The following is a 25,906-nucleotide window of genomic DNA, read 5'->3' as shown; positions in this document are numbered from 1 at the left end:
TACACAATGGAATACTACTTGGCAATGAGACAGAATGAAATATGGCCTTTTGTAGTAACATGGATGGAACTGGAGGGTGTTATGCCAAGTGAAATAAGTCAGGCAGAGAAAGACAGATACCGTATGTTTTCACTCTTATGTGGATCCTGAGAAACTCAAGACCTTGGGGGAGGGGAAGGAAGAAAAAAAGGGAGGGAGCCAAAGCATAAGAGACTCTTAAAAACTGAGAATAACCTGAGGGTTTAAGGGGGGTGGGAGGGACAGGAAAGTGGGTGATGGGCATTGAGGAGGGCACCTGTTGGGATGAGCACTGGGTGTTGTATGGAAACCAATTTGACAATAAATTTCATATTAAAATAAATAAATAAAGTGAATATTCTCGTAGTGGCTTCTGTTACACAAGTAGAACTGGATTGCAGTCAGGAGAAAAATCCCTTCCAAAGTATGCTGATCGAGGTTCTGTTCCAGACAACAGAATCCACCCTGGTCTGCTTAAGCAGAAAGGAATGTATTGCAGGGATTTAAGGAGATTTTAGAACAGTCAAAGGGACTGCAGGGACAGGCACGAAGTGAACTTCCAGGAGCAATTTCCAGAGCAAAACTGTGGCTGCTGCACAGGTCCCAGCCTGAGTGGACAGTGCAGCGAGTGTGCTAACCAAAACTGCCAACCCTCCGGATGGACTGACTGAACCCTGGAGTGTCCACTGATGGTGCTGTGGAAAAGCAAGGGCCTCTGCCACTATACTTTCAGAAGAGTCTCCCAGCCTGCACATCTTTATGTTCTTATCAGAGTCATTGTGTATTTGTTCATCAGAAGCTGGGGCACATGTAGACATGCTAGCTGCAGGGAATTCTGGGAAATGTAGGTAATGTAAGGTTTTTGTTGTTGTTGTTGTTGTTGTTTTTTGCCTTCTGACCTCTAATGTATAGGAAGTCATGCTAGAAAAGGGTTGGAAGAGTCGGCCATACAGAGCCAACATTTTATTTTGAGAAGAAGGTAGGATGGTCCCTTTCCCCTGGCATTTCAGATCTTGTAGCTTTTCTGAATGTTCATGTTTCCCTTTGGTTAACCATGGATTCACTTCTCTTCAGTCCAGTTTCTAGAACCTTTCTGCCTTCCTTCCTTTCTTTTGAGTGGGTTTGGGGGGTCTTGAGCATGTCAACTCTCTCAGATTTGGCCTGTGAGTATCTCTATCTGTTTCAGGATATGCGCCTGAAAACTCTTGAATTTGTGTTTCTGGGACTATCAGACTAAAATAGTTTATTGTTTATCTATACTTAACAAATCCATGCATAGCACAGAAACATACACGGTACTAATCACTCTGTGGGAATCTCCATCCATCCTCCCTTCAGGGCTCCAGAGAAGCATGGAAATGAATGTCAGATTTAACTCTGAGTCAAGTAGTTGAACATTCTAGCTGAAGATTCTGGAGATGGATGGTGGTTACAGTTGTGTAACAGTGTAAATGTACTTAATGCCACTGAGCTGTGCACTTACAATTTACCATCTTAACTATTTTTATGTTATAGGTATTTACCAAATGAAATATGGGCCTTGTGGTCTAGTACCTAGGGCTTTAAAATCAGCCTTTGTCATGTATTTGCTCTTGGACCTGGGACATATGCTATGTAGCCTCTCTGAGGATGGTTGACTTATCTTGCTATGGGCAGAATCCTACGACATAGTAAATATACTGTAGTAGTTTCTACCCAATCTGGGGAAGAGGGCAGGCTGGTGGACTTTCTGGAACAGAGCAGGTGGACTGTGTGGAGGCCTGGATTGGTCATTGGGGGGGTGATGGGAGATCAGCCCCTTGCCAGAATGGTGGGTGCTCAGTCAGCAGTCTATAGACACTCTATTAGTAGTGTCTCTTTCCCTTGGTCTGGAAAGTAGCTTTTTTTTTTTTTAATTTTAATGTTTATTTTTGAGAGAGAGTGATAGAATGAGAGTGAAAGAGGGGCAGAGAGAGGGGGAGACACAGAACCTGAAATGGGCTCCAGGCTCTGAGCTGTCGGCACAGAGCCCCATGTGGGGCTTCAACTCACGAGCCATGAGGTCATGACCTGACCCAAAGTTGGCTGCTTAATGTACTGAGCCACCCAGGCACCCCTACTTTTTTTTTTTTTTTTTTTTTTACTCTCTTAAGGGCATCTTAGACATCATGCTAGTTTAGCCTTTCGTTTTAGACGTAGAAGGCTCAGATCCAGAGAGCCTAGTGACTTACCCAGGTTTGTGCAGGAGTAGAAATGAACATAGGCTGATTTTAGGGACGCCTGGGTGGCTCAGTCAGTTAAGTGTCTGACTTCAGCTCAGGTCATGATCTCACGGTCCATGAGTTTGAGCCCCGCGTCGGGCTCTGTGCTGACAGCTTGGAGCCTGGAGCCTGCTTCGGATTCTGTGTCTCCCTCTCTTTCTCTGCCCCTCCCCTGCTCATGCTCTGTCTCTCTCTGTCTCAAAAATAAATAAAAACATTAAACAAATTAAAAAAAAAAAAGAACTTAGGCTGATTTTACTCCCCCACCATTAAAAATTTTTTTTAACGTTTATTTATCTTTGAGAGAGAGAGAGCGAGCGTGAGAGGGGTAGGGACAGAGAGAGAGGGAGACACAGAATCTGAAGCAGGCTCCAGGCTCCCAGCTGTCAGCACAGAGCCCGATGCGGGGCTCGAACTCACAAGCTGTGAGATCATGACCTGAGCCGAAGTCAGACGCTCAACCGACTGAGCCACCCAGTCACCCCTTCCCCATCATTTTTAAGGCTTGCCAAATGTTGGGCATACCTGATGCAAATTTGGTTAAGTCAAGGTTACTTTCAAGAACTTGCCATTTTTCTCCCTAGAGAGAAAATACATGAATTGACTATAATAAAAAGTGCTCCAATAAGTTATAATAAAGGTGCTGGAATTCAGATGTGAATGACAGGGACACAACGAGGTCCACCTGGAAGAGGGAAGAAGACCTCACACTTGAGCCAACATCTTTGTGGTTATGGTGGTATTAAGGAGGTACCCTCTCGGAGGCAGTTTGGTTAGTAGGGTGCATGTATGTGTGTGTGCGCGCGCGTGTGTGTGTGTGTGTGTGTGTGTGTGTGTGTGTGTGTGTCTGGGTGGATTAGGGAAGTCCAGGTAGAGTCAGCACAAGTAGGAACATCTTGGAAAAGGACTTCGTCTTTGGTAACAGATAGGTCTGTGTTTGAAATCCAGCTCTCCCCTCTACTCGTTATGGGCAAATAATTTGTCTATTCAAAAAACTTTGAAGGGTTGTTGTGAGGTTGTTAGAAAACACATACCCAGAATGGTAGTGATTTACATGAGAAGGAAAGGTCTTACTTATACAAGTGTATGTGTTTGAATTACATCACTGTGACCTCTCTTGTTTTACAGTGGATTTTCAGTGTCTTGATTGCGGGGTGTCAGTGTTGGTGATGTGAGTTCCCCAAGGGTGAGGAATACACAGGTTTTCCCACAGGGCCTAGGATAGGACTCTGCTCTCTGGATGGGGAAAGAAGCAATTAAGAATACCAGGCCCAGGCCCTTTCTTTTGTGAAGAATAGGAAAGACCGTTTCACCAGGAAGTTGGAGTCACTATTTAAGAGATGCCTAGAACTGTCATGTGCTTTTAGGTTTCTCGGTTTTGCCTGGTTGCAGATTGAAAGTATCAGAATGAGTAACTGTGCATGTTAACTTAGTTTAAAACATGTTGAATTAAGGTGCTCAGAGTTTCCGACAGTGAGCAGGATGATGGTTGTTCTGTTGGCAAATATTAGCTTTAGTGTGTCCCTGACTGGGAATTGTATGGGGTGGGGTACACTGTTAAGGATCCTCTGGGGTGACGACCATTCAGGTGGAAGGAGGCATAATAAGTGATGTAGATCTTTGCTACTCAAAATGTGGTCCCTGGGCCAGCAGATATCATCACCTGGGAGCTTGTTAGAAATAGAGAATCCCAGGCCCCATCCCAGAGGTGAGATGCTGGGCCAGAATCTGCATGTTAGCAAGATGTGTAGATGATTTGTGTGCACACTGAAGCTTGGGAAGCACGGATCCAGAAGATTGGATGTAGATTACTGTTCCTTGGAGTTTAGTGTCCCCTTTCTCTGTGGAGGAGCCTTCCTGGTTCTGTCTGACTTGAATTGATCCCTAGTTTATGTCTGGCTCACTTAGAGACCTGAAGAAGAGTGTTTTAATTGACTAAGAACTGCAGGGTCAAGAAAGGAAGTGGAGGAAGGAACAGAATATGAAAAAATTGTTCTTAATTTGAGGCTTTAACATTTGCCTTGAAACGTGTGATTGAACTCAGTATCTGTAAAGTTTTTGCTTATAAAAGCAGGTGAGTCAACATTTTTTCTTACCCAAATCATCAACCACTAGTTATTGGCCATCTTGTTCCATTCATTGGCTCAACTTTTCTGTCCGATTATTTCCTTAGTATAGACATGATTTCCTTTAGGTAAATATGTTAAATGGAGAAGGATAGACGTGAGAGAAATGCTTTTATTTCCTTTAAATGGATATTTTCTGCAAAGGAATTAATGATGAAGGACCCTAACTTTTGTTGATTGGGTTTTACTAGCACAGGGTTTTCAGTAGGCCTGGGCCTTCCGTTGGAACATCAAGGTCTTTTTGGTTTCTTACATTTTATGAGATACCATTTTTCCCCTAGAAAGTTAAAGTTGGAGAAGCTTTGAAACATTGGTAAGCCTGGGGTTCTGAATTTAAAGTGTTATTCTTAGTGTTTAAGAACACTCTTTATAATAAAAAAGGTAGGATATTGGAATATTTTTGAGGGGGGAATTAAAAAAATTCAACCTTGACTTTTAGCGTCTCTTTGCCTGTATCCTTGTTACAAAAGCGGCACTTTCCCAGCATGGCATCATCACGTGACCTTTGAGTTTGTTTGCATTCATTCATTTAATTGACTCATCTGAAATTTTTGAGATGAGGAAATGAACTTTGGATCAGGGATTGAGAGCCAAGGTAAAGGTTTGAGTTCTCTGCTGCTGCCTGGCCATGCGGCACGTGCACATCTTGGACCCTGTCATCATCTCTGAATGGAAAGAATTGGACGAGACCCATAATTTTTATGGGGATGGGGGCTCTACGAGCAGGTTGTCTATGGATCAGGATCTTGAATGTGAGGAACATGTTTTATTTGATGACGTACAATACTGTATTCATTTGGAAAATGGAAAAACTTTTTTTAAAAACAAGTGGCACATTGTAAAGCACGATACAGTCTTGCTGGTTAACATAGGATGAGAAGTACATGGGACTAACAGTTGGTGGCAAGTAGCAGTTTTTATTGAGTGCAGCATGCCAGGTACTGTTTTAAACTTTCGGTATGCATATGTTCTCATTTAAACTTCACAAACCCCTGGAAGATCAGTACTGTTATCACATGAGCAGATAGGTCAGAAAGGTATAAAGTATCTCACTCAGAGTCATCACAAACAGTATATGGGTAGATCTGGGATCTAAACCAAAACAAGCTTATAACCTTGGCTACGAGGTTTGCTACCTTTGTATTCATAGTCTGATATGAATCAAGATAAATTTTATCTATGCTATACCTTCTGGAAAAAGAATTTTTAAATGTGTAACTGGTATGAAATTACTCTTCAATCCTTAGGTATAAAAAAAAATCATGTATTTTCCTCTAAATCCAATTAAAGTTCCATTTGCAGAGACTGGTGAGTTGTTCCATATCAATAGTCACTCGGGGATTCCTTCCCCACCCACACAGTTGGGCTAGAAAATCCTGAGGATCTCAAATCCCCGCTTCATCATTGAGATGCTCATTGGCCAAGCGTGCATTGCCCATTTTAGAATGGCCAATCACTGTTTGTTCCCTCCATATTTGAATCAGCTGCCATGGTCTCCCTAGGGCTCCCAAGGCCAAACCAAGGTTTTTGGATGTTGGTCCCCAGCTATTCACACGTCTAGTCTTACCCAGAAGTTTCCACCTGCTTCTGCCAGGGAGCTGCAGATACTGTTCCTGGTGCATGTCTAGACATGGGGTGATAATGGACACCTACACACAGGGTGTTCCTGGACACAGAGCTTCCTGAAGGGAAGTGAAGTATATCTTTCATTCTTTCATCCTTATCCTATGGAGAATTGGTTAATTTCATTCTCCTGCCCAAATTGACAGCAAGACTTAACACAATTGACCTTAAGCAATTTTATTAGCAGCCAATTTGCATTTCTCTTGTTTGTGTGGCTAACCTGAGATAGTGCAAGCAATGAACTGATATTATCTATGTGACACTGGGTACATGAATTGAATTCTTTAAGCCTCTGTTTCATCTTTTATGAAATGGGAATAATAATGGTTTTTGTTCCACAGAGGGTCCTGGGGGATCAGCTCTGAAAAGACACTGATTCGGAGAAGGGCAGTGAGACCAGCCAAGCTGGAGGGAAGGGTACAAGCTGGTGGTGTTGTGGCAGCGCTGGGGCTGGGAATGCGCGCATGTCATTTGGAGTTTGGACTCTTGTCCTTCTTTCCGGTTGTTTTATTAACTGGAGTTTGTGTTCTGCCTAAGATGTACCAAAATCCCTCGGATAATCTCCTGTTTTGCTCTCTTTAGGACCCAAATGACTTTGAGTGGAGCTTCTGGATGGAATGGGGAAAACAGCAGCTGGTGCGGTTCCTGCTGGGCCACATGGCTGTGTCTCAGGTGGCCGGCGTGCTTGCAAGGAAGGTAGGATTATGTGCAGCATTTCCTCTTATGCCTGCTTCTTTGCCTTTTGAGAGGAAAGAGTCCTGAACTGGGAATCAGGAGATGTGGATATTGGCCTTGGGAGCCTGGAAAAGATGAGAAAGAATTGCTAATGATCAATAAGACATTTATGGTAAAGATCTCATACATTCTTATCCTGCATTTGCTTCCTCCAGGTTATTTTTAAAACCATTGAATATGAAGGTTTTAGAATAAAACTAAGATCATACCTGATCAAATGATCGTATTGAAAAAACATCGATTAGGGGCGCCTGGGTGGCTTGGTCGGTTAAGCCTCCGACTTTGGCTCAGGTCATAATCTCATGGGCTGTGAGTTCGAGCCCCGCGTCGGGCTCTGTGCTGACAGCTCAGAGCCTGGAGCCTGTTTCAGATTCTGTGTCTCCCTCTCTCTCTGCCCCTCCCCTGTTCATGCTCTGTCTCTCTCTGTCTCAAAAATAAATAAACATTTAAAAAAAAAAAAAAACAACACCGATTGTTGAGGACAATGTATAAGTTCAGGAGAAAGTAGTGAATGATATCACTAAATGGGAATCATTTCAATGTTGAATACTTTATGCCACGGTAGCTGTTGTAGATCAGAATTCCAGTAGTATTTTTTTATTCTTGCCCTGGCTTGGAGTGGAGAACAAGGGCTACTTCAAAGGGGATGTTTGAGAAGTGCTTTCACAGGAGGGAGGATTGAAAGCCTCTTGATGGGTTTAGCTCCCAAGGGATCTCAGACGCTTCCTGGAGGATCTTTCTGTCGCTGAGGGGCCAGGCTTTTGTCCAGCGTCTTCTGATACACGCTTCTTGACTCCGTAGATTCCCCAAGTGAAAAAAAATGAGTCTGTGCTTGGAAATCTACACAGTAAAGATGACCCGACCAAAAACTGACTTGGAAGTCAGCCCACAGGAAACGTTTGATTCTTAGAGGTTCACGGAGGTGAAGAGACAGAAGAAGCAGGAGCCTCTGGGCATGACAGACCACAGTGTGAGGCTAAGGAAAACAGGGTGTCGTGTGGTTACAAACGTGTACCGGACGTGGGCTATTTTTTAGCTCTTTCTTGAAAATCGGTGCTTTTTAGGATCGTGTCTCATCCTGGAAGATAGGAAATTTCAACGACACGTTAACTTTGTTTTAAATGTGATACCGATTACTTTTTTGTACCCAAGTGGTTCCCATCTTCTGAAATGGCAAAAACTTCACTGTTATATCCTGCCAGATCTTCATACATTGAAACATTTCATAGAGCTTTCTGAGCAGACCCAATAGTAAATAATAATTTTTTGGGTGTCCCTAAGCTAGTAGCGATTTTAGGTACCTAAGCCCTCATTAATGGGTTTCTTTTCTTCCACAAATTTGTTTGGTCTTTTTTTTTTTTTTTTTTTAAGACTTCAAGTTTTCTAGAGATTTAACATTTTTGTGTCTAACTAAAATTTCTCTGCCCACAGACAGATGACTTATTGCCCCAGGTCTCAGTTTTCCCATCTGTGAAATGAATAGCTTACTACCTGTCACTGTTACTTGTGTGAGGGAAAGACGAAGGATGTCGAGGACGATCTGTGAGATGTGTCCACTCTTGCTACTGCTGCCATGGTTGTGGGTGAACTGCAGTGCAGCAGAAGAGTACGAGATGACGATGATGTGTCGGGTCTTTGGCTTTCTCACTGATTAGGTTTATAACTTTAGGAGAGCTTTTCACGGCAGGATTTTAATTCGTCATTTTGTGTAAGGTAGGGGTGGTAAGAGAGCATTATTATTAACCCCCTTAAAAACGAGGAGCTTCATTTGTCATAAATGTCATTAAGAAGTAAGGGTGTAACATGGAGAAAACAGGACAAAGAGAAAGCACAAAAGAAATGGCAGATAAATAGATCAGTAGTCACAATCAATATAAATGGACCCAGTCCCCACCCATACCCCCCAGAAAAAGGTTGTCGGACTGGATAAAAGAAAAACAAATAATGGCTCAGTTGGTTAAGCGTCCGTCTGGGTCTTGATCTCTGTTCAGGTCATGATCTCACAGTTTGTGAGTTCGAGCCCTGCATCCAGTTCTGTGCTGATGGCTCGGAGCCTGCTTGGGATTCTGTCTCTCTTTCTCTCTGTCCCTACCCCGCTTGTGTCCTCTCCCCCTCCCCCTCCCTCAAAATAAATACACTTAAAAAAGAAAAACAGAAGTAAGGGAAAATAAAGAAATAGAGTCCTGAGATGTGCTTCTTAGCAAGATGTACTTAAAATGGAAGGACATGGAAAGTTTGGTAGGTAAACGGATGGGAAAAGACATTCCAAGCAAACCTAAGACTCCCCTGTCCACCCATATACTGGTGTGGTTTTATTAATAACCGGCAAAGAGCATTATTAGTGACAGAGGATTATTGTTTAATGATACAGAGTTAATTCCATTAGGAGGGTGTTACAATTCTAATTTTGTCTGCTTTAAGAGATGTAAAGCAAAAGTTGATCAGTACCATAAAGATAGAAAAGTTTATGGGGCACTTGGGTGGCTCAGTCAGTTAAGTGTCCAGCTCTTGATTTTGGCTCAGTTCATGATCTCATGGTTCCTGAGTTCATGTCGGGCTCCTTGATGACAGCACAGAGCCTGCTTGGGTCTTGCTGTCCTCCCCCACCCCCCCCCCAAAAAAAAAAGCCTTAAAAAATTTGATTATAGGGAGAGGTTTTAACATAATTTCATGACTAATATATCATTTAGAAAAACAAGGAAAATATAATTAATGAGCTTGATATAAGAAATATATGTAAATTATTATATCTAACAACTGGAGAATTCACAGAATATTTATAAAATTTAATGACATATAGACCATACATTTCAACACATTTCAAAGTATTTTCAACAAAATGTCAAAGTATCTGTTCTATATAGGTTACTCTCTTTAATCCCAGTGCAATTAAGTTTGGAAACTGGTAACACGAGATGACCTAAAAACTCTAACTCATTTAGAAATTAAAGAAAACATACTTTTAAATAACTTGTAGGTCAAAAAGAGATCATCATACTATAAGTTAGAAAATAGTTAGAAATAAATGAAAAATGCTACATGTATCAAAACTTGTAGGGTGTGGCTAGCATGGTATTTAATTGGAAACCATAATCCTACACATTCCTATTAAGAAGAAAGGCTGAAAAATAATGAGCAAAGTACATACAGTTTAAGAAGTTAAAGAACAGAAAAAAGGAAGGAAGAAAACAACAAAAATAAAAGTAGAAATTAATGGTAAGATTGGTCAAGGAAAAAGAAAGTGCACAAATAACCGATATTAAGTATGGAAAAGCTGATGAAAAAATAGGGTAAGAGGATATATATTTTGCACAACTTTACACCAAAAATCTTGAAAACTTTGGCAAAGCAGACAAATTGCTGGAAATATAACTTACCAAAACTGACTCATGAAGAAATAGACCAAATAGTTACTAAAACCATGAAAAGAAATTTAATCACTAGTCAAATCTATTTAAGAAAATACTAGTAATCAGGGCGCCTGGGTGGCTCAGTTGGTTAAGCGTCCAACTTTGGCTCAGGTCATGATCTCATAGTCTGTGAGTTTGAGCCCCACGTCGGGCTCTGTGCTGATAGCTCAGAGCCTGGAGCCTGCTTCAGATTCTGTGTCTCCCTCTCTCTCTGCCCCTCCCCCACTCATGCTCTGTCTCAGTCAAAAATAAAAAAAATTAAAAAAAAATAAAAAAACACTAGTAATAAACCAATTCTGCCAAACATCCAGACACAAATGACTTAAATCTTAACCAGGCTTTTTCAGAAAAGAGAAAAGGAGGAAATGTATATTTAATGAAGATAGTATAAGATTGGTACCAAAATCAAAGGATATGCCTTACCAGAAAGTATGACTTACAAAGATATAATAATTAGGACATTGTTGTATTGGTACCAGGATAGACAAATAGACCAATGGAACAGAATAGAGTTTAGAAAATACCTATGCATAGATGGAAACTTGATTTATGACAGAATTGGCATTTCATATCTATGTGGAAAAGATGAACTGTTCAGGGGTGCCTGGGTGGGTCAGTTGGTTAAGCGTCTGACTTTAGCTCAGGTCATGATCTCACGGTTTGTGGGTTTGAGCCCCGTGTAGGGCTCTGTGCTGACAGCCCAGAATCTGGAGCCTGCTTTGGATTCTGTGTCTCCCTCTCTCTCTACCCTTCCCCCACTTGTGCTCTGTCTCTCAAAAGTAAATAAATGTTTAAAAAAAAATTTAAAAAAAGATTATTAGAAAAGATGAACTGTTCAGTAAGCAGTGCTGATCTAATTGTTTAGCTATATTAAAAAGAAATGAACACTTAACTCATACGACACATAATCCTTTTCAAGGTAGATTAAGGATTTAAAAAGAAAAAAGCATATAACTTTTACAAAGTGTGATCTAGACTATCTGTTGATATTAGGGTTGAGAAAGATTTCTTAAGACCCAAAAAATACAAAATTGTAAAGGAAAACAATTGATAAGCTTAACTGCATTAAAATAAGAACTTCTCAATGTATAATTATGTGTAATCATCAGTGTATAATTAGTGTACATCTTTGGATGTAGCCAAAGACACAACGAAGAAAGTGAAAGGCAAGTCACTAATAGAGTTGTTTGCAACCTGACAGAGGATTAGTATTTGGAATATATAAAGAAATTTCCTAAGAAAAAGACAAATCACCCAATAGAAAAAAATGGCACAAATGTGAAAAGGAATTTGCAGAAGAGGAAGCATAAATGACCAGTAAACTTAGAACACCTGTTCAACTTTTTTTAGTAATCAAACAGATACATCTTAAAACTGTATCATTTCCTACTTTCCAGCATAGCAAAGACAAAACAAAAATCCTGATTGTATCAAATAACAGCTACCTGAACTCATACAGAAAGGTTGTGCATATGTATTGGTCCAGCTTCTTTGTAATATATTACTTCAAAGAGATGCATAGCCCAAGGCTACTAGTGCTACTTCTGACATAGTCTCTGGAGAAACTCTTTTTGCCAGTCAGAGGGCAAGTCAGGCCATTAATTGCAGTGATTGATGTTTGTAATGAAGAACCAGAAGGAATCCAGGTGTCCGTTATGGGGAAATGGAGGAATTATAGTGAACGTATTCCATGGAAAGGACTGAATCATAGCTAGAATTGTCAACATGGATGAATTTTTGGATCACAACATTGAGCTAGTAATAAGGCTAGTTGCAGAGGAATCCATCAGATAAGATCCCATGTTTATAAAGCTCAGAATTATGCAAAACTAAATGATACATTCACATATATGCTTACAAAGATGAGATTACTGTTAAAATTCGGGATAGTGGTTATGTCTGGTTGGGGTGGGAAGTGGATAGAATTGGGGGGAATGCAGGCCCACCCCTTTTTTCCCCTTTGACAGTTTATGACTTGTTTTAATTGAGGTATAATTGATATATGCCCAGGACCCTCTAAAGCACTGATGTAGCCTTGTCTTATCTTAAGCTGATGGTGGGTATGCCAGTGCTATTTCATTATTCTTTATACCTTACAAATCTTATAAACGTTCCTTTCTCTGTGTTTGATTTTTAATATACTGTAACTGGACATGTGGAAGAGTGAAGTGGGGCAGAAGGAGAGCTGAGGGTGCCTTGGGCACACTGAGTGTTTCATCTCCTGCCCTCCCTGTGACTCTTTCATATGCACGGAGACTGACGTGGCCATGTCGGATTGGTCTCCTTTGCCTCTCACTCTTACTCTTGCTATTTCTTGTTTGCTTTCTACAGATCAGTGTTTTCTGTAGCTTTTTTTCATTGTCACTACCCCTGTTCCTCCAGAGTCTTTTTACATAAAACTTTTCCCGATTGTGACTTTCTTACTGTGAAATTTTAATACCACAGATACACTGTCCGTTTTATGTACTATATGCATGCCTGTGCTTTGTGCCTAAAGAGTGATGTTTTCTTGTCTTCAAGAACCAACTCCCCCCCAGGAGATCTAGCCCCTTGGAGAATTTGAGATGTAGATTAACTTTAGGAATGCTCTTGGCTGGATGCTCCTCCCTCTTTCCAGACTCCCTCCATTTTTAGCTCCCATTTGCATGGACCACCATCAGAAATCTACCTAGGTTAGGATATAGATGTTCTTCCGTTGAATTTGCTTGTTACTTTGAGTTGAGACTCTTTTTATCTTAGGCAGTTTTCAGAGTAGTTGTGGGAAGGACTTGGGCAAATCCCAGCTTTGCTGCTTTCAAGCCACACGTGTTAAGTGAGTTAGTCGATAACTTTGAGCCTGTTCATTTGTGCAATAGGGATGGTGCTGCTTGCTTCTTGGGGTGGTGGTGAGGGTCTGATGTTTTTCAAGGTTATGCGTGTGTAAGATAAAAGCCAAGTACGTGGTGGCTGCTGCTGTGGTCTGCTGGTATTGGCTGTGTGCTGTGACTGGTCTGTGTGTGCTCCCGGGAGCAGTCACCTCTAGGGTGTTCAAGGGAGGAAGCAACTGTCTTGAGATTCTAAAGCCCCTGAGGGCAGAGGCTGCCTATTCAGCCATACCTATACTCTGCCCATGGATGTCTTTCTCTGACCCTCTTTTTTTTATTTATTTTTATTTTTTTGTTATTATTTTTTTTTAATATATGAAATTTATTGTCAAATTGGTTTCCATACAACACCCAGTGCTCATCCCAAAAGGTGCCCTCCTCAATACCCATCACCCACCCCCCCTCCCTCCCACCCCCCATCAACCCTCAGTTTGTTCTCAGTTTTTAACAGTCTCTTATGCTTTGGCTCTCTCCCACTCTAACCTCTTTTTTTTTTTTTTTCCTTCCCCTCCCCCATGGGTTTCTGTTAAGTTTCTCAGGATCCACATAAGAGTGAAACCATATGGTATCTGTCTTTCTCTGTATGGCTTATTTCACTTAGCATCACACTCTCCAGTTCCATCCACGTTGCTACAAAAGGCCATATTTCATTTTTTCTCATTGCCACGTAGTATTCCATTGTGTATATAAACCACAATTTCTTTATCCATTCATCAGTTGATGGACATTTAGGCTCTTTCCATAATTTGGCTATTGTTGAGAGTGCTGCTATAAACATTGGGGTACAAGTGCCCCTATGCATCAGTACTCCTGTATCCCTTGGATAAATTCCTAGCAGTGCTATTGCTGTCTCTGACCCTCTTTCAAGCTTGGGTTGTTGGGGGAAAGGATTGAGAACCACAGCCCTTCCCCCTGGGAAGTTGGGTGAGAACAAGAGGGGACCAAACACTGATCTTGATTGTGGACCTGATGTACTGGTGGGTTGGGATCCTGGGAGGAGGAGTGGGCACCTGTGCCTGGAGGTGTGAGGGAAGACCTCCCAGGAGGTGCTCATGAGCTGCAGTTTGAAGGAAGTGGAAGGGTTTGCTTCTTTTGGCTTCTGGCATTTCATTACCAGGCCCAGGGGGACAGGTGGACTTTACATCCGCAGAGCACATCATATGCAAAGTCAGGAGGCGGTGTTCCTTGCCAAGTGTGCACTGAGTCATCTGTGTGTGTGTCTCTCCCATCCCCTCCTCTCAACCACAGGCTTGCTTTGTGCGACAGCCAGTGGGCAGGGTTCTGCTTGTGGCTGGGGCACAGTGCTCTCTTTGTCTGAGTCTGCTTGGCCCTGATGTGTAAGTACGAACCACAGCTTTGGCCCCATTAGCTTCGTGCTTTCACCACCTGGACCAAGTGTTCCAGATGGTCGATGTTTTGGGGACTTACGGTGGAAGATTTGGGCTATACTTGTCTTTATTCCCCCGTTTCCAGAGGCGCCATGAGCTATGGACAGACAGCACCTGCACAGATGGCATGTTAGTATGTCTGCAGTTCTCCCTGGCCCAACCTCTAAGCCCTCAAGGATGCTTCCCATCTCCAACTACTATCGCATCTCATCTCTTCCTTTGGTGGCCCAGCTCCTCCCAGAGAGAGGCAGATGAGGTTCAACAGTGTGATTTCCTTTTTTCTCTTCTCTTCCCTTCTCTTCCCTTCTCTTCTCTTCTCCAGGACAAGTCCTAAAACTTTCCACTGAGCTCCTTGGACAAGATTAAATGCCTTTTCTCTGGGCAGGGCTTTCTCTCTGGGTTTTGGCGAGACTGGACCAAGGGCCGGTACCCTGGGAGGGGAGGCTGAGTAATGGCTCTGAGCTTTGGCTGTGGGTTTGTTATGATTGGATTGTGTGTTGGGTGGGTCAGACAGTTGCCTCCTTTCCTGAACACCCCTGTGGCCTTGCTACCACCTGAGACATTGTGTTCTCTGCCCTCAGAGCTAAAAATATCCCTGTGTGAACCTTTTGAGAAGGCTGGCGTGGTGTGGGGGCTGAGGGTGGCTGCTGTTGCTAACCACAGAGCGACGTTTTCACGGTACCTCTGACTGGCAGAACCCACATCATTAGCACCGGGCCCTGACCAGCTGAGCTCATCAGCCACAGGACTGAAAAGCGTGGTTCCGTGGCATTGGCTGAAGTGAGGAAACTAACCTCTGGAAGGCTGTGGTCAACAGTGTTCTCTGCCAGCATTTTATTGAAACCACACACCTAATAGGAATCTCTTGTGCTAAACAGACTCTTCTTCCTCTATCAGTGCGTATCTAAGGAGGGATGGAATTGGCTTTGTTTGGGCCCACTGGCCTTTGCTCCCAGGAGAAGCAGCTAGAATGTGGTTGTTGGGACTCTGGGATGGTTTTGGGTTTTCCCTCTTTGTTTGGGGATAGGTGTGTGTGTGTGTGCGCGTGCGCGCGTATGTGTGTATGTGTATATATATGTATGTGTGTACATACATATGTGTGTGTATACACATACATATACACATGTATATATATATCCCTCCCCAAAATATATAACTATATTTTTTAGTAGCAGCTGCAATTGATGATGTAGTATGTAATAAATTATGGCATACATAAGGATTATTGATTGACTTTACTTATTTCTCAAACAATTGCCCCCACTGAGTGGTTTCTGGGCAGATGTACAAAAAGAATTCATAGACAGCAAAATCTGGTGTAGTTGCCAACAGTTGTCCTCACCAAGGCTTTACCCTTTTGCTCTTCCCGATGGAGCTAAGCTAATGAGGGAACCACGCAGGCACACCCTTTTATCATTCGGTGCCTGCAGCACAGAACAAGCTGAAGTGGGGGAAAGGTAAGGATGTTGTAAGAGGGGGCATTGCCAGCCAGCTCTTCTTGTGGCTGGGTCTTGACTCCCAGTGAAGAAGATTTGAAGAAAAGGAGGGTGAGTACATAGTTTTTCCTCAGGGGTGGTGGTGGTTTCAGCCTTGGAAACACACCAGTTTAGGGTTAGTCTCTCTGAACCACCCCCCCCCCCCCCGCAGTGGGTGGGGTGATGGGCAACAGATTCTATCACAGATGTCTGCTTTCATAGCTTGGTGCCTGTGCCCTATCGGTTGTAAACTATTTGAGATTTCCCCCAGCACAGGTAGAGTTGTAAGAGACCCCTGTGATGGAAAACAGGCAGTAGGCAGGGAGATGTCAGGTGACTCCCTCCGTTCCATCTGCACTGGCAAAGCAGCCTTTGTTTATAAGGGGTTAAGCGGTATAAGTAGGGACCTTGGAAAACAGCAGATTTTCATGTTAGTGGACTAAACAGCCCCAAATTTTGGTGCTAACTTCTTGTTACTTGTTAGTCATAACTACTAGGTTAAGTCCAAAGACTTGGGGAAGCATATCCATCGACCACATCTACCCATGTACCCACCCAACTGTTCCACCATTCGTTCATTTATCCCGCATTTATGGAGTGCTTGCTATATGCTAGGCACCATGTTAGATTCTGGGCTTATATTACTGTAATTTGAACAAGGCAGGATATTAGCCTGTGAAGGGGGACTATCAAGCAGAGAGTCCGTAATGGGCCGTCTTGAGAAGCAGTTCAGCATAGACACAGGGAGCAGTGGGAGCAGAGGGCAGGTGGCCGACCTACTTCAGTCTGGGGCGGGAAGCACTGTGTCCCATGAGGAAGGCTACTGCATTCTCAGTTTGCCGTTTTGTCAACTGTCACAGAAATGTAGTTTCTTTCTGATTGTTTGCTAGACTTTTAAAAGTTTCTTCTCTTCCCTCACCTGCCTTTTCATCTTCTGTTAGAAACTGAAGAGCCTGGAATAAGGCGAGTGAAGGGGGTCAGGAAAGTCCTATGTCTCAACAAAGTTTGCCCAGCCTGTCTTACTCTCGAGCTTCAGGTTGCTCACACTTTGATGCTTTTTGAAAGAGATTTGTGAATGCAAATTAAAGCCACAGTGAGATACCACTGCACACTTGGCAGACTGGCTCAGATGAAACATAGTGACAGTGCCAGATGCTGGTGAGGACGGGAATAAAATGGAGCACTCATACCTTCCTGGTGGAAATGCTGTTTAGCAGATTCTTGTAGAACTAAACGTGCAACTACCATGCAACCCAAACAATGCACTCTTGGGCATTTATCCCAGAGAAATAAAAACTTATTTTTACACAAAAAACTGTACACATATGTTTATATCACTTTTGTTCAGAATAACAAAAAACTGGAATCCCAGATGTTCTTTTACAGGTGAATGGTTAAATAAGTGGTGAGACATCCATAACATGGAATACTACACAGCAGTAAAAAGGAGCAAACTTTAAATACCCTCAGCAACTTGATGAGTCTCCAGGGAATTACACTGAGTGAAAAAAGCCAATCCCAAAGGTTGCATACAATTCTTCAAGTAAAATTTTAGAAATGGGGAAGATGGTGGTGGTTTCCAGGGGTTAAGGATGTGGGATAAAGAGAGTGGGAAGGAGGTAGTTGCAAAAGGGCAACACAAGAGATCCTTATGGTGATAGAACTATTTACCTCCATCTGTAAAGATAAGTTGTTACATGTCTTTCCTGTGGTGGAGACTGAACCTATACCTGTGATAAAATTATATGGAACTAAACACACACACATACAAAGGTGTACAAGCAAAACTGGGGAAACCTGGATAAATTTGGTGAATTGTAGCAATGTCAATATCCTTGCTGGATATGGTATGGTTTTGCAAAATATTACCATTGGGAAAAACTGGGTGAAGTGTAGGAGGGGGGATCTCTTTGTATTATTTCTTATAACTGCAGGTGAATCTACAACTATCTCAAAAATCTCAAAAGCATTGTATAGAATTAGAATTTAAATTTCTAAATTAGAAACATCACAGCCCAGCTTTAAATTAAGCTCATGTTTTGTGTACTTTACTTGATCAAAATGATTCTTTGTGCCTTCTTCTCAAGTGGCCCATAATTTCCAGTCATAATCATCACTTAATTTAAACAAACTGGGATTTTGTTGACTCTTAGGTGGATTTTTTAAAACTTGAGCTTGACATAGATTATGTGTGTGATCAAAACCGTGTGTCTGTCCAGGTTGCCCCGAAAGCTTGGGGGAAAAAGTCTTAAAGTCCTTCTGGCGAGGAATGAGAAATCTTGTTTTTGAATAAAACATAACCCATTTTATTTTTGATTTTTGAAAAGTTAGGTAGTTCCCAGCATATTTGGTGTCAGAAGCTTAATACCTGCTACTTAAGCATTTTCACTAAAGAGGTAGACAAAAGTTTGATAAATACAGAAGCACTTTTGGAGTAGATATCGGTGAAACAGGCCTCCCTAGGCCTTTGCATATGAAAATGGTCTTTGAAGCACTTGGGGAAAGACCCCTTCCTCAGGCCATCCAGATGCAGCTTGTATGGGTGGGCAGGGTCACTCTTCCATTTCTAGCCCCTCTCCAGCTGCCACAACCCTGGGATCATGACCTGAGCCAAAATCAAGAGTTGGATCCTTAACTGGGGTGCCTGGGTGGCTCAGTTGGTTAAGTGTCCGACTTCATCCCAGGTCATGATCTCACAGTTTGTGAGTTTGAGCCCTGTGTCAGGCTCTGTTCTGACAGCTCAGAGCCTGGAGCCTGCTCCAGATTCTGTGTTTCCCTCTCTCTCTGCCCCTGTCCTGATTGTGTTCTCTCTGTCTCTCTCTCTCTTTCTCAAAAATAAGAATAAACATTAAAAAAAAATTTAAAGTTGGATGCCCAACTGACTGAGCCACCCAGGTACCCCCTAATTTATATAAGTTTTAAAAAAGTAACTATTATTTTTATCTTTTTCTTTACATCACCTGTCTGCCATGGATCCCTCGACCCACTGGGGAGAATGAGTAGATAATATGAGGGCTAGTGGAGAACATGAAGGCAACGTGAGAGTGTTTTCTGTGCTTCCTTAGAATGGTATTAAATGTGGTCTTCCTGTCCTAGATGGCAAGAGGAAGACAGTGGGGGGATGAGAATTGGGGACAAACATGTGGGCCTGTACGGTAGCTTTGGTGGGCACCGTTAAATTCACCAGAGAATCTCCTTCAGCTTTTTCCAAATTGAAGCCCCTTAGTCTTTGGTTAAGTTCCCAAATGAAAGCCAAACAAACAGGCTTCTTCCAAATGGGTCAAATAACGCTTAATAAAAGTGTAGCTGTGTGTATGTATGTTGCCATGTGTGCGTGGAAAAGGATTCCTGGTGGTAAATGCTGTGGATTATGTTGGAAAAACCTTTTTTTTTTTTCTCATTTGCTAAAACTACTTCCTAAAATGGTCTTTGGCGACCTTGTTTCTTATAAATGGACTCTGCCCAAAGGTGAGTATTTGGGGGAAAATCTGAAGCAAATTTATGTAGCTGTTTTCTGTGGGCAGTAGGATGGAAAAATAGTAAAACTGAACTGCAGTTTTCTCTGATTTTCTTGGAACTTAAAAGTGGCTGACCTAGTTGCTCATTCAAAATGTTCTCTCTTGGGCTGGAGCATAGGTTTGGGAAGGGATGGTACTTTGGCAGTATTTTGGAAGAGTTAGCATGTAAGGATGAGACTTACAGTTTGTGGTCCACATCTGTCTTTGTTTTAAAGAATTCTCCTTGTTTTCACAAGGAGACCTATTTCAAGCATTCCCAACTTTTCAATGTGGTGTATTCCTGGAAACCATATTTTTAAATGTACACCAGAAAGACCCATTGTATTTCCCTCTAGGACTAGACAACTAGTATTGGTCATGTTCTTACTATGTATGCAGACACTGTGGAAAGCGTTTTACATGCATTAAGTTAATCCTCATGAAGTACATGCCCTTATCCTAATTGTACATATGAAAAAACTGAGGCATGGAGAGATGAAGTCACTTGCCTGGGGTCACACAGGTAGTTAATGGGGATATCAGGATTTATTTGGGCAGTTGGACTTCAAAGCTTGAGTAATTAAACCCCTATAATATGTTGCCTCTCTAACAATGTTAAAACAGTATTGTGGTTTTAGGTAAGGATTTATCAGCCAGATATGACCAAGAATATGTCATAAAAGCAAAGGCATATTCATTTAGTTATTTACTGTCAGTAATTATAAAACTTTATAATTGGATAGAACGACATTCTGATTCTCCTAAAATGCGAATGAACATGCCAATCAGATTGACTATACAAAGGTCTCAATATTGTATAAAGCAGGTAAGATATACTTTTTCTGTAAACAGTAAACAATACGTTAGTAAAAATACACTGAGATATTTCACTGTAGAAATCTGGTTTGGACCTTAGAAAGCCGTTTGTGGTTTGGTTGGCTCAACTGTCTCAATGAAACACCTGAGAAATGTGTACAAATACTTTCTTTTACCTTCACGTTTGCAGGATGGTGTACGCAGGGTTCCGGGATGGTGGTTTTCCCAACGGGCTTCTGGCTTCCATAGTGTCTTTTGAAAAGTCAGCTCAATATCTTGTTGTAGGATCCAGTGGTCTGGGTGGCTTTGGCTGAAGGCAGGAAAGTGGCTCCTTCTGGGTGGATCTGGTGGAGTTCTAGGGTAGGCAGCCGTCACTCTAGGGCTAATGTGGAAGGTCCTTCTGAAACCTGTTTGGGTTTCACTAAATCCCCAGGGCAGTGAGAATAGTTTGGTTAATGGATCAGTAAGCATTATGCTTCTATGTAGAACCTTTAATAGCAATACCCATTCACTCACTCTTTTCTCTTTTCCTCTCTGCCCTCTCGCTCTGTGTGTCTCTCACTGTGTCCCTCCCTGTCTGCAGCACAGACCCTGGATCCTGGGGGCTTACGGAATGTGGGCCTCCTGGTGTGTTCTGGGGGCCCAAGGCACGGCCATAATTTTTCTCCACACCCTCATCTCCTTCTGCGTGGCCCAGTTCCAGTCGCAGCTCCTGTCATGGCTCTGTTCTCTCTTCCTGCTCACCACACTGAGGCTGCAAGATGTGGAGGAAGTTAAGGTAAGTGTCTCTGTTTTACCCTGGAGAAGGAGAAGGCCCCTTTAGAAGTGCTCCCATTGGGTAGATGCCTTTGTTTTCAGCCAAGAGTCAATTGAAGACTCATGGTGGGGGTCCCCCTAGTGACCATATGGGGTTGATGCATGTGAATCCGGGTGTGTTGCCTTCTGGAATCTTGTCTTTTGTGTCTGACCCTGTCTTAGCCCTCTAAGGTTGCCCAGGGCTGACCTTCTACCTCTTTTTCCAGTGTGGGTAGGCATGGATGGTGCCAGATGTCATAGGAACAGAGGGTAAGGAGCAACAGGAAAAGAAAGCAATAGTCTTCTCTGCATTTAACAAAAAAATCATCTGTAGAGTGCTCTACAATTTATGGGGAACTTTCACATGCCTCATCTCATGCAGTACCCATGATAGTCCCTGCAACAGATAAGGAAGGTATTTTCCTTGCACAGAGAATCTTGGGAAGTTTTGATATTCTTTCTTTAGTCATTGTGGCACTGAAAGTCTTGTGGTATCGTGGTATCCTTACTCTTGTTCACATGATCATTCATCCATTGGCTTAGGTGATAGCACTTACGCACTGTGGGTTGGCACAGTTGCAGGAAAGATGAGCCAGTGGATGACTTGGTTCCGTGTCTCTTCTAGTAGCTGTGTTTCCTACTCTTGAAACTGGAGGCAGTCATTTAACCCGAGTCTCAATTTCATCATTTTGAAAATGGAAGTAGTATGTGCTCTGTCTTCCATGTGGAGTTTCTCTGAGCCTCTGATAACATGATATATGTTGAGTGATTTTGTAAAAACTGTAGCATTTTGAAAATTCAGTGGTATTTCCTGTTACTCTATTTTAATTTTTCTCACCAACGGATTGGGGCTAACACTTTAAGCACATATGTCAAAACCTGGACTTGTGAGAGAAAGTAGGGTAGTGTCTCCATCTTAACAAAAGAGACTTCCCACAATGATTAACTAGGTGATCATTTAAATACATGGGTCTAAAAATAGGTCTGCAATAAAAATAATTCACACCTAACTTTTTGGGGACCTGGCAAATGTACAAAACAGACTCCAATCGTAATTATCATTTGTGTGGCGATAGTTAGCATCAGTTATGGATGTTGGTAGTGACTAAACATTCCATTTATTATGCAGACTAGAGGTTTGAAAAATACTGCCCAAAGGAAAGAAATGAGCAGAAACTGCTTGCTTTGGGTTTCCATGCTTTTTTATTAAAAACATTTTTTTTAATGTTTATTTTTGAGAGAGAGACACAGAGAACGAGCAGGGGAGGGGCAGAGAGAGAGGGAGACACAGAATCGGAAGCAGGCTCCAGGCCCTGAGCTGTCGGCACAGAGCCTGAGGCGGGGCTCAAACCCGTGAACCTGAGCCCATCATGACCTGAGCCAAAGTCGGACGCTTAACTGCTTAACCCACCGAGCCACTCAGGAGCCCCGGGTTTCCATGCTTGCACTTGCAGTTCTCCTAGTCTTTCTCAGTGGCTGCTGAAGGCTCAGACATGCAATAGAAACTCTTCACTGGTTGGTTTTTCTGTGTAAAGTTGTAAAAGTCCTCCCATGGATCACATTAACTATTCCTTTCTTTGTCCCCCGTTATATCTTGTCTGTATTCCCATAACTTGTTCTTCTCATTAAAAAGGCAATATATGTAATGGCAAATGTAAAAACGTAAAGATTATAAAATGATCCAAATTTTACTCCCACCTAGTACTGTTAAGATTCTACCGCATTTGCTTCTTGTCTTTTATTTCATACATCTTTTAGTACATGCTTGTTATGTCTTATCTCGTGCTGCATTGTAATTATATACTTACATGCCTATCTGCTGTGTGGGAATTTAGACACCTCGAGGGCAAGGACTATTTTTCTTGACTGTGTTTCTAAAGCTTATTTGGCAAGTAGTTCTCAACTACATGTGGAGCCAGATTAACAGAAGAGCAAAAGGAAAAATATGTTGAACACAGGAATCCCATGTGACATTTATAAGCCTCTCTTTGCCTTCAGTATTGTTGGAAGAACTGTCCAAGTATCCACGGGCTGTAGCTCATCTCCATGTCCCCCACTGGATGAATCTGATGCATATCTGGGCAAACTCTCATCACCGCACACGAGGCCTAACGCTAAGTAGACGAGCGGTGTTAGAGACGCTCTTCCTCCCACTGCTCATTAACTCCTGGTTTCCATTCCCACTGAGATCTACCTGCTGCCCAGTGGTGGAGAAACCCCCTGTATGGTACAGCTGCTCTCTCTGTGGAAGCGGTCTCCTTCCCAGGGGACCGGATGGCATCCCTCCTTGACACTCCAGAGTTGTCCTCTTCTTGTGACTTTGCAGAGGGGGTGGTACCAGACGGAGAACGAGTACTACTTGCTGCAGTTCACGCTGACCGTGCGTTGCCTGTACTACACCAGCTTCAGCCTCGAGTTCTGCTGGCAGGAGACTGAGAACAGCTTCTACTCCTTTCCCTGGCTGGTGGCCTACGTCTTCTATTACCCCGTCTTCCACAACGGGCCCATCCTCAGCTTCCCAGAGTTCATCACCCAGGTAGAGCCCGTGGGGGGACTGGATCGGCACTCCGTCCTTGTTGGCCATGGCCATCCATGAGACTCCTGAGGCTTTTCATTCTGGGGTGCCCACAAATTTAAGACATGTTTCTGTTGTGACTTCTTAGGTAACAAATGAAATACTTAGGAGAAATAAGTATTTGAAATACAGATCAGCCTGTCTCTGGGGCATGTTGGCTCTAGGAACCCCCCACCCTGACTTCAGTGGGTGCTGGCAACCAGGATTAGTAACTGGGCACAGAAAGGAACTTAGGGGTGGGTATCCACTGCCAGGAAGTCCCAGGGAAAGACAAAAGTGGATTCTGGTGGTGGTACTGGGAAAAGTAGAAAGAGATACTATCTATGCTGTTGGTTGGAAAATATCATGTTCTCCTTTATTGTCACAAACTGCTTATGAAGTAACTGCCATCGCCTGGGAATTGTTCAGGGGGACCTAGATGAGCCAACAGAGTGCAGGTAGAGAGAGTTTCAAGGTAACAGTGTGTTTTTGGGTTCAAGTGCCTGTTTCTGTCCAAGACCCAGCTTCCCTACAGCTTTGTCTGAAGCTCCCATCAAGCTATCTATGTCATTCCCACCTCACTTTCCCTCCTACTTAGAAATTTTGTTCTCATTCTATAGCTAGCCTCATGGAACATGTTCATGAAGTTAATAAAAGTTTAGTAATTGATAATACCTAAAGCCTGTGTTTCTCAAGGGACATTCCTACCTCCTGTCACCAAAACAATCTTGATGGAGGTGAGAATATTAATACATATGTCCACATGTACATGCACACGCAGTACAACTCATGTACACATAAAACACAGCACATGCACACGCACACATGTACACATACACATGCCTGGAAATGGGCTCAAAGTGCAGGGCCAGCAGCAGTGTTGCATATTTCCAAAGGCGAGCATGTCAGGTGCCCCCTGGAAAAATAGCAGGGTTCTTAAAAATCTCGTATTCTGTCTTAAAAATCCCCTGAAGTTATTCTTGTACTCAAAAGTGTACTTCTGCATTATAACAACAATGTACAGTTTTAAAATTGCCAGTTAAATTATTTAACTTTTTTTTCTCCATAAGTCTTCAAGTGAAATGGATATTCCAGGCAGATACATGTTTGGCATACGGTTTCTCATACCTCAGTTTGGGTTACATAGGATCATTCCTCTGTCATGAAGTATTTGAAGATTGTGTTTGAAAATTATGTTTAAAATGATTGTGTGAAAGATAGGTGGCTAGTGATGGCAGCTGATCTTCTAGCTCCGTGGTTTCCAAAGTGTGGTCTTTGGATTAGCAGCAGGAGGAACACCTGGGAACTTGTTAGAAATGCGGATTCTTGGGCCCCACCTCAGATCTGATTCAGACATTTTGGGGGTGGGGCCCAGCAATGGGATTTAATGGGCCTTCAGGTGATTCTGATGCCTGCTGGTGGTTGAGGGGTTGAACTGTCCTAAGTTCCTCAGTAGAGTTGGGGGCCAGAGGGTGGGGGTGACCAAGTGCAGTGTGGGTTCAGGCCCTCCAGTTTCATTCTGTAGGGGCTCTGGTTGCATCTCTGTCTTACCCCTCTTTTTTCATTCCTTTCAAAATGGTAGCACTTGCTAAAACCAGGAAACTCAGAAGGCAAATTGAAACATTTCTGTACGATCTGGGAAGATGCATAGGAAAGTCGGTGTAGAAATGGCAAAATGTTTAGTAAGCTGCAGGACAAGTAAAAGCAGCCGAGAGGTTTCTGCAGTTACAGAAGGTCTTATGGGGCACTTACCTTCTGTGAGAGAAATGTGTCTCAAAGGGGAGCAGTTAACCAGGAAGCTAAAGCTAGTAGTGAAAGAATTCTTTCCGGGGGGCCAAGAAGGAAGGGGCTGCACTCCCAAGAGTGGGAGGAGGAAAGCCAACTGGAAGACCTTGTAAGCAACGTTTGTGTGAGTGAATGAATAAATGTCACCTAAAATGATAATACTGACTGACAGTCATGGTTCTTAGGTGGTCAGGTCAGCGAGAGCCAGAGAATGAGGCTGTGCCACCAGGGGGCAGCGGAGCCCCATTGTGGAAACCAACTGGAAGGGCAAACTCTGGTTGGTTAAATGACAGTATTAGGCACACCCTGGGGAGAATGTATCTTTCACCCAGTTTGTGTGTAAATTGCATACACAAGATGAGGGAAGCATAGAAGAGGTGTCCTCTGTGAGGTAAGGCATGTGAGATTTGCACACTGATCGTGAGCAGATAAAAATCTGCCTGTCAAGAGGCTGCAGGGCCTTGACTTGAAGGCCCTCTCAGATGGTATTTGCAGTTTCAGGAACATATGCCCTGCTTATTTTTCTTCTGTGGCTGGGGGCAGGTTAACAAGCAGAGGCACTTTCACACAAGGCTTGTTT

General features: G+C 42.8%; 1 protein-coding gene across 18 annotated transcripts in view; it reads left to right on the top strand.

The window, feature by feature from the left end:
- HHAT (hedgehog acyltransferase) overlaps positions 1-25,906 on the top strand; it is a 318,442-nt gene that overhangs the window by 58,237 nt on the left and 234,299 nt on the right. For all 18 annotated transcript variants that reach the window (XM_023247996.2, XM_045049167.1, XM_045049166.1 and 15 more), the window contains 3 exons: positions 6,590-6,703; positions 20,776-20,970; positions 23,314-23,523. In XM_023247996.2, coding sequence (XP_023103764.2) covers positions 6,590-6,703; positions 20,776-20,970; positions 23,314-23,523 — 519 coding nt within the window. The remainder of the gene's footprint in view (positions 1-6,589; positions 6,704-20,775; positions 20,971-23,313; positions 23,524-25,906) is intronic.

Source organism: Felis catus, chromosome F1 (genome assembly GCF_018350175.1).
Source record: "Felis catus isolate Fca126 chromosome F1, F.catus_Fca126_mat1.0, whole genome shotgun sequence".
NCBI classification, from domain to species: Eukaryota; Metazoa; Chordata; class Mammalia; order Carnivora; family Felidae; genus Felis; species Felis catus.
This window is presented reverse-complemented; position numbering and strand designations above follow the sequence as displayed.